Genomic DNA, 9,703 nt, shown 5'->3' on the forward strand with positions numbered 1-9,703 from the left:
ATAAACCGCGGAAGACGTACCCGGTTGTCTTGACCTTTCTGCTGAACAAGCGAAAGTGCTGAAGGTCACATAAGTGACTGCTGCGGATTTCTTTCTAGCGTATTATGTGCCAAAATTAGGTGCCAAATTTGAATTATGTGCCAAATCTGCCAGGAACGAAAACTTTATAAACGGAACATTATATTTAATGATGTATATTATATTTAATCGGCAGAAAAATAAATACCGCGAAATTCAGTTCTACAGGAAATCACCTACAATATGTCTAAAAAAGCCAAAAACTACGATACCTACTAAAATACATATCTGAAGTTATAAAACACATTATATGACAAACAACAAAGCCCAGCTGCACGTATACAGGTTAAGAGAAACTAGCGTTTCAAGCAGTCTTGAAGAAGCGTCTTCAACGGCACGGGAAACGGAGGCAGCGCCCGGTCGACATTTTGAAACCAACCAAGAGAAATCCGGTACACCATGGCGAACATTTGGGACGCTTCGTTCAGCTTGCGGTAGACAGCGGCGCGTTCTGCCGGATCGCGGCGCCGATAGCCGATGATGTACGTTAGCGCATCCGCATAAAACGTGTGCAGGTGACTGAGTAGTGATTTATCAGAAGCTGTGGTCGTTCCTAAGAAAAATCCGTCAACCGAAAACCATAATTACTGCGCGCTTCTGCTGAGCCACACTCGTAATATCGAAAGTCGAACAAAATTACTGTACCACCATATAATTCTGTTATAAATGTACAACGATACATACGAGGATCAAAAAGCGCCATGGCCAGTAGCAGATAGGATTCCGTCAATGTCAGCCCGATCCCGTTGAATACAGTACTAAATTTGGCACAGAACCGGAGGAATTCGGAATCCAAACCAATAATCTCCATCCAGTGGTTGCTGGCGGGAATCTGTTCAGGGCCCGGAAGTGGGTAATAGTATTCTCCCTTGTAAAAGGATCTCATGTGATGCAGCTAGAAAATTAACATCATAATTATGGAGAGCAAGTCTGTAATTGTCATACGAGCAGTTTGATAACGGACATAACAACTCGTACCAGATTACTGATAAAGGCTTTCTCCGCCAGCAGAATATCTCGATCCGCCGAGCTAATGCCCTCGAAACCGGGTAGCATGGCGAGAAATTGCACCAGACGGACTTTGCCATCTTCCAGTTTCTCCTGCATTTGCATTAGTGCTCGCTGCGGCAGTGTCTGCGGTTGGTACTGCAGTGTGAATTATTAAAATGGATTATTACTTAGGCTATGATGAAACTATATTCTGCATTGAGTGCACGCCGGTGTTGGAATGCGAGAAAATAAATCACAAAATTGTAAACTACGATTGTACCGGTATCAGGTGAGCTTCGAGGACGGACGTCATGAAGGCGGAATACACGGCAATCTGGTCCCCGTAAGCGATTTCGTACGCCGCACACACCGCGCCACCGGCTTTCTGCAGCATCACATCGCGGGAATTGCTCACGTTGGAGAAATGCGCGCAATGGAAATTGGACGGTAAAACTGGGCGAAAGGTCGCTGCGACATTCATGAAGCCCTGCAGATCTGCAAAGAATACGAGTAATTATTGGCAGTCTAAGCGCTGCAGGATGTAAAAACAGCGCGGTCTCCGACCGCATGGAGGGACCGGTTTGCGGAAGCCGAACGGAAAAGTCGTCGGTGTCGGCAAAAAATCCTCGTTAAAATGCCCACGCAGTTGAATCTGCACTTCGTTTAGGTCCGGCAGGGTTTCCACTGTGTTGGAACTCGATTCACGATCAGAAGATGGTGGGTCTTCCACGGTGACTGCAGAAATGGTTAATTAAAGCCAAGTGACCTTGCTAATCGTTTTCTCGTATAATCGCTCGGTCACACTCACAACTTATAATTGTGGTAAGCGAATCAGGCGGCGGCAGCGGTTAAATGTACGCCTAATTTAATCTTAATTTCCACAAATTTTTGTCGTATTTGTCTAAGAGCAGTACCGTTAGGTTTTCAATGGAACTCATAACCTGACAAATCGGAACTGAACCTGCTGGCAGTGTTTGGTTGCGGAACTGAAACCAGCAGGTTCCGACATCTGGACGCATCCTCGTCATTCATATGCAAGCCTACAGTATATTTCCATGTTTCCTTTTCTTTGTTATCGATATAAGCAGAGCATAGCTTTTACATGGCTGTCACAATTACATGGCTGTCACTTTTACATGGCTATCGGTTTGTGGAAATTAGAATTCACGCTGGCCGGTTGAACGATTCACTTGCCAGATGGTTTAACTAAACTAACATACACGTATTTTATTCATTTGGATCCGAATAACACCACAAGACCGAGCTAGCAGATGCAGTCATAATGCCGTACCTCTGTCCACAGAATTACTCCGTTTGGATCGTTTCCGTGCGCCCTGCCCGTCCGACTCCTCCATCGAAATAATATAATTGCATTCAGCTTTCTAAAATTCAACCTCCGAAAGTTGTAAACGCATCCTGCGCGAAATGGCCCGGTACATAAAACATGGTCACAATTTCGTGTCCACAAAACAATTTAAAAATTTAATTTGTTTGGAACTGGGTTTCTACGAAATTTTCCAAGGATATATTATACGCAACTGCCAAACTAGCCCACCAGTATGTAGTGACTGCAATCGTCCTTCGGTTTCAAAAGTGATTTTAAGACAGACAAACTGCAGACAGTGAAGCGATTGCAGACAGTTCTTTTTAGATCTGGCAGAATTTTAGAATACTGTAGTACTCGTATAGTACGTGCTATGCACAGCAAAACTATACCAATATATCTTGATGGCATCCACACAGACACTCATACGTTGAGACACAAAATAATCAAGAAACAATTTCTTGAAAAATGCATGCGGTTTACTCAGTATATACTGTATGTGACAGTATAGTGTGCATCTTGAATACAAGACGCTGGAGGCATTTCCACGCTGCTCGTGGTATCGCAAACGCTGAAAGCTGTCGCACCGGTTACACTGTCCGTGCGGCTTTGGGTGAAAATAATCGATAAAAATGCACTTCCGGATAAGTAAACACCGGAGTCGCCATAGTTGTCTGGCGGGTGTGGGCGTTAATGTGTCCTACATATAGTGCAAAATTAACCCAATCATATTTCTATTTACCGGTATTAATTTTCTCGAGACTCGTCGATCTTTTTACTACTGTAGGAATGCCGTACAGTGTTCACGATCCGAAAAATAACGAAGGATAAAATGTACAGGAATTAGAAAAATATGCCGGCATTTAGCACAAGGCAGCCACGTTACACATTTTGTTGTAAAATACTACAAGAAAAATTCTCCTAAATACTGCCGGAATTGATTTCCATTTCCATGTACATAATTCGCGGTCCTGGAAGCAGATTTGGTATGTCGTAACACAAGTGTCTGCACTAGTCTGTTCACTATTAGGTGTGTTTTGTAATCGTTGTGCATTTCTACCGGGTTTTGTGTTTTGTGCGAATTAAATTCCAAAGGACTTCACACACAAACAAGCGTGCTAATGTTTTCTTACTATATTATAGATCTTGATTCCTGGATAGACTAAAATTCCTTGATTCCTGGATAGACTAACATGAGCTGATTCCAGTTCTTCAGTAAACCAAAATCGGCTAAAACATAATTTGCGACCGTTAACAGTCTCAAAAATACCACCGTTGAAAAAAAAATTTGAACTTCGCTTTATCAATCAGATGTAAATTCGGCCAGTAACGGGAACTCGAGCGATTGCAGCAGTCCCGAACCAACATCCGCAGCGATGGTGGAAAAGAATTAAGTTTGCCGTTCAGACTGACATTTTTGTGCCAGTTAATCCACCACTTGGTAAACTATGAGCAGCATCTTCACCGCATTATCCAGCTTCTGATAAAACAGCTGCGCGTTCCGGAGTCGTTTGTCGGTTGCTGATCATAAACGTTAACGCTTATGTGTAGAAATCGAGAAGATCCCCGTAAAACTTTTTATAAGACGCGCTATTGGGTTCTACAACACCGATAAAAACTAGATATTTTTCTGGTCGAACGAAGCGTAGCGAAGGTCTTCTATGTTCAGCGATTAGAAACACGTTCAGCGACTCGGTGCGCGTTCAGCGATTAGCGTTCAACGACTTTTCTAGAAAAGTGCACTCGCTTTTGGCGGTCACGTGCCGCGCAGCCACGTGCCACGCAAGCGTGCATTTGATAGCAAAGGCAACCCCGCATATGTGCATTTAGTGGCGGTGACCGACGGACGGACACCACATTTTCCGTAATCGCTGAACATAGAAGACCTTCGCTAAGCTTCGGTCGACAAGTGAACATTTTCTCAGCTATATGTACAGAATAGATAGGTTTTGTCAGCCAAAATTTAAAACTACACCCTGCACTAAAAATACTCAGTACTAACAGGATTGGAACCGAGGGCATCTGTTAACGGTATGGATTTAGAATTACATAGCGTACTCATATAATATACGTGTGACTATTAAAGTCGTACTTATATTATACGAGTGGAAGGACGCTCATGCTCGTTGGTTTCCGGTTGTACGGTACAGGTGCTGTCGCGTCTTTTCCCGCTGAAAAAATGCTTTGATGTCTGCTTGACGTACAAGCGATCCAGCTTGTATATCAGCTACAGATACTCCGCTGTTAGCTCTTTGATCTTCTGCGGATAGCGCACTTGGTACAGAGATTCGAAGGCTTTGCGTTCCAAACTTTATACCAACAGGTTCATTTCTTATCATTCTGTTCATCCAACAGGACGACGAAGTTGTCAAAACCTGCTTCGACGCACCCCAGTCTGTGGTGTCTGGATCAAAGCCTTCCATAGAAGAATGCTGTCGCCAGAACGGTCTGTGGTCGTGTCGCAGGTGGCACGGTGCGTTATGATAACAGAATGAATTTTCCCTTGAAACTTGTGACCGTAACTCAAAGTCTCAGTCCTCTCACGCCACTGTCGTGTTCGTAAGTACGATTCCCATCCTATATATGCATACGGACACTACACTGCAAAACAAGGAAGAAACCGCGGATATGTGTGTACTTATCTATGTGTATATATGGGGAAAAACAAGTCTAGCCGAACCAGTCCCTTGTATTTCTGATGTCAGCCGACTGGTGTTTTACGGTGTATCTGTACATGGTGCTTATGTACCGCGCCTGATTTAACCGTATGTACGGCCGTAACGTCACACTCCAGCCGGCTGACGGCAGCAGTACAGGGAACGGGTCGAGTAGACTTGTTTTTTCCCCTATATATCCATGTGTATATATATTTCAATATAATAATACGTACTTATCGAGTGAACGAATGTCAGCCTCCTCCTAAAATAAACGCCATTTCTGTTTCGAGACTAAGCATTGGGAATATCTATATTTTTGTTCCCGCCATCGTTAATCATCAATATTTCATCCCGTTACTGCATCGGTAAAACGAGGTCATCGAGATGTTGATAAGCACTAGGCAGTATGAGCAAAATTACTCATACAAACATTGATGGGTTTGTACTGTGAATTTTGCGCTCAGGAAACGCTCTCTGTGACTCCGCGCTCTCTGCAACCACTAAAGAGTTGAACAGGTTGATTTACTGAGCACTTATAGCCGTTATAGGTATGATAATATTATAGAAGTAGTCTTACAGTTCAGCTGAATTTGCTTTACAAGTATACGTACTTTAGCGGAGCAGCAAAATAAAAAATCTGCAAAGCTATGGGCAGGGGGTAAAACGTGGCAATGGCACCTGCCACTGGCACTGCCAGTGGCATGGCAAGCGATAAAAGCTGGAGCCTCTGGCAACTGGCAAGCGATAAAACCTGGCAGATGCCACAAAAAATGTGGCACCACGTACAAGAAACAGATTTGGAATAGTTGGTCAAATCTATCATTTTTGAAAATTTTGCCAGCATACAATCAATTTATCATGTACAGCGTTAACAGCACTGGCCATGCACGAAGTGCGAGAGTAAGTGAATAGAGCTAACAGTCAGCCTAACACAAAACTCTCAAAAGGTCACCCACCTCGCATTTTTGCGCTGAGTGTCACAATAAAAATTAACGACAAGGTACGAGTATGTTAAGAACACGATCGCCACACTTGCTCAAGGAGACGTGGAATGTCTTGCTCTGGAATGTTTTGCGACTGATTATGTTGCTTTAATCGTGTGATTACTGCTGTTCAGCGTTGAGTACAAGCACGTGCACTACTTGCACGGTAGACGATGCAGTAGAAAGCAGACTCTTTATACTAAGAGCTGGATGTATCCCTGAACAGACATTACCTAAAAAACCATGTTTACGACAAGTGCAACTACGTACATGATTTCTACCGAAGACGCTGCGACTAAAACAGCAAAAGGCAGCGACATGACCTGAATCAAAAGTATTGCACGTAAAGTGCCAAAGGAGGATTTTATAATGTTCTGGTATTCACGTGGAAATGTGGCACAAAACTGTATCTACGGACTACGAGTACCGTAAAGCGACCAACTGTTGTTACTGGAACGCTATTCATTATTTTGTATATGGTGCCCGTGTTACAGTATATCTTCCCGACATCTAACATATTTACGTGAGATTTTAAATGTTCTACCGCAAATTTAAAGGTCATCTAGAACTTCTACTGCGCACCAGTTACCACCTACTTCATTACTACTACGAATGTTCGCAATAATTCGATACGAAAACCACTACGAACAAGCACTCCAGTACTCTACACTGTCTACTGTATTTGGCTTATTTATTGTAATGGAGTAATGTTTGCAGCGCTGCAACTAAAACCATGAAAATAAATTCCTAATAAATACGTAAAGTTTTTGGTGTAGTGCATTTGCAGGTTATAATGTGCAAGCAGATATAACGCTAACTGTTTAAAATATGATTCGCAAGTATCCGTCCTAAATTTATTGGTATTAGAAACTTTTGTCAACAAAACTCGTCGTAACTCGGCTCCTTTGCTCGTTAACCAATAAAATTTTATAATACCAGGGTTAGGCTGTGACATTAGTATGGCGTAAATAGTGTTCGCAGAATATCCAAACGTTCAAACTTATTGCAACTTTAAGGTGAGAACTGTGAAGTGTCAATAATAATTAAGACGAAAAAAGGTGCAATCACAAATTAAGCTATTTATTACTTACGCATATTGGCATAATAATCAAACGCTGAAAGAGTGGAAATGCATGTACAGACTAATACGAATTTATCTCCACGTAATCCGCCCCACTAAGATCCTATCCAACTTAAATTTATCCATACTTCATAATCTCAACGGTGACGGCAGGTGCCGGAGTCGCTTGGTAATCAAAAATTGCGCCGTACTCAGAGCCAGATATTATTAAAATTTTCTACGCAGTAGATTTTAACACTGTATCACACCGCCCAGCAGAATGCTGTTATACCGTTTGAGGCAGACTTTGAGTTTATTGGTTTGTTTATCATGAATAACTTTTGCCGTTATGTACAACGGGCTAACTACTGTAATAAGCTACCAAAAGTCCAAAACACAGAGATAAGGACCTGTGAATGTAATGGTGTGCATATATGGCGCCGGTTTTTTTGGAAATATAACAGCAAAGTTCAAATGCGCGTACGTAAAACAAACAATTGCGTCAAACCGGCACCACAGCAGATTAAACATCAAAACAGGACACCGTTGGCCACAATGCTGGACCTGGTCTGTAGTCAAAACAAGATTGCAAAGCCTGTTAGAAAGCGCGTTTCACTCAGTAACACAGCCACAACTATTGTCTCTGCAGAAATGATCTTGTACTTACTGTTTTGTACAAGCAATTATATCACTCCAGCTTTCAACTTTCTCTTCCGGTCCGAAATTGTTTGTCGCAAATATACGTCATGGCGTGGAGTGCTTCTTGGTATGTTTAATTAGTATGATAGTGCTTAAGAATTAGTAATTATGCAGTATTACGCAGTATTAGGATCGTTATAAATAATCTGTTATTCACAGTTAGCACGTGGGAAACCTCCTTGTGCTTCGAGCTGTATTATTTCAATTATTTTTAATTGGCGCTTTGACATACTGTAACTTTGTCCCGCAGTTTCTTTCGTAAGGGTATAGATAGCGCGTGCTCTGTAATTAGCGCGGAATCCTCGTTATAATTTCTGCCACTACACTACGTCCAGAAGTACATGGCAGATTTACTCTTTTCTGTTCTCAGTACTCAGGTTAATCATTAAGTGATTAAGGAAAAACTAAATATTTATAATTTACGTAGATCGATATTTGGTAGCATCAACCATGCCAAATGCCTGGAGATTATAAGCAGAAGTATGTGCCGACCGATGTGTGCTGTAACGCGCTGTCGTATGATTTAACTTAACTCGTGAATATGTATTTGGTCGCTGTGATAGTTAATGTGAGAGAAATTACGGGACAAGCTTGAACACGTAAATGCAATTTTGGGTAATAATCATTGCCACACTCCAGTCTTCAGTAGGCCAGCGTTGTACAACATGAACTGACTTCAACTGAGTGTTCATCCCTGACTTATCTTTACTGTAGAATGGCAGTGGTACGAATTTTAATTTTAGGATTACAACCTTTTTGTGTGCTTACTTCCTTGCATACTGTAGTCAGTGTAGTGCACTATTATACTGCACTGCGGCGAACCAAAAACATAATTAGTGAAATTAAATTAATAATCCCGTACGACTGCTCGAGAACGTCTATGTTCCTTAAGTGTTGTGTTTCATAAATCATGCCAGTTTTGCTTGCGATGGCAGATTAATATTTAAATAAGTACAGAGTACTTGATAGCTGCTGACATACTTGTACAAGTGAATTCACCCAATGAGTGTACTGAAAAAATTTAAGAGAACACTTCAACGATTCTGAACTTTTGCGTCTGCCTGTCTTCTAACGAGGAAAAATGGGAAGTAAACGACATTAAGGTTTCTCTCATCCTACCAGTTCAGTTGCGGAGTCTTAGTCACACTCCTTTTGGATCAGAGCGTATTCCAACGTTAACAGCAACAAGCTGTAAAGTACCAGAAAATGCTCACAAATTTTTTTGCAGTTATTTATAATCAATGCAGTTACAAATACTTACGTGTGGGATTCCGTAGGAAATGTTCCGAATGAGTTATTAACATGTCTTGTAATTATTTTTTATTGCGGCGATTTGACGTCAAAACACAGTGACCTTTTAAAAATTGTCAGCCGGCTCTTACTTATGCACTTGTTGCACGGCCAGTGCTGTTAACGCTGTACATGATAAATTGATTGTATGCTGGCAAAATTTTCAAAAATGATAGATTTGACCAACTATTCCAAATCTGTTTCTTGTACGTGGTGCCACATTTTTTGTGGCATCTGCCAGGTTTTATCGCTTGCCAGTTGCCAGAGACTCCAGCTTTTATCGCTTGCCATGCCATTGGCAGTGCCACTGGCAGGTGCCATTGCCACGTTTTACCCCCTGCCAAAGCTATGGGCTGTACTGGGCCTGCTACGGCATTTACTGGTGCTGATTGTGGGAAATGCAGTATCAAGGGAATACCGTTGGTGCCTGTCAGTTACCACAATTAAATCATGGAAAAGTGGTCTAGGTAACCTTGACCCCTCGAAATGAAACATTTATCTTCGTAACAAAATTTCATAACAAAATAGTTCATAACAAAATTTTCCGGCACATGGCAGCGCTTTCGCGTATTGGTAGTTGTATGTACCTCGTGCCGCACTGTTTTAAAAGTACACACACCTG

General features: G+C 41.9%; 1 protein-coding gene across 2 annotated transcripts; it reads right to left on the bottom strand.

The window, feature by feature from the left end:
• Positions 1-216: 216 nt before the first annotated feature.
• On the bottom strand, positions 217-2,815 carry LOC129602030 (uncharacterized). Of its 2 annotated transcripts, none has more exons than XM_055500971.1 (6): positions 2,360-2,815; positions 1,633-1,803; positions 1,349-1,563; positions 1,057-1,212; positions 763-973; positions 217-631 (listed from the first exon to the last, which is right to left on the bottom strand). In XM_055500971.1, the coding sequence occupies exons 1-6, from the start codon at positions 2,421-2,423 to the stop codon at positions 375-377; spliced, it is 1,074 nt and encodes a 357-aa protein (XP_055356946.1). In that variant the 5' UTR covers positions 2,424-2,815; the 3' UTR covers positions 217-374. The 2 variants fall into 2 exon arrangements, with proteins under 2 accessions (XP_055356946.1, XP_055356945.1); XM_055500970.1 differs by having other exon boundaries at positions 1,057-1,224.
• Between the last annotated feature and the right edge of the window lie 6,888 nt (positions 2,816-9,703).

This window comes from Paramacrobiotus metropolitanus, unplaced genomic scaffold, assembly GCF_019649055.1.
Source record: "Paramacrobiotus metropolitanus isolate TYO unplaced genomic scaffold, Prichtersi_v1.0 Parri_scaffold0000314, whole genome shotgun sequence".
NCBI classification, from domain to species: domain Eukaryota; kingdom Metazoa; phylum Tardigrada; class Eutardigrada; order Parachela; family Macrobiotidae; genus Paramacrobiotus; species Paramacrobiotus metropolitanus.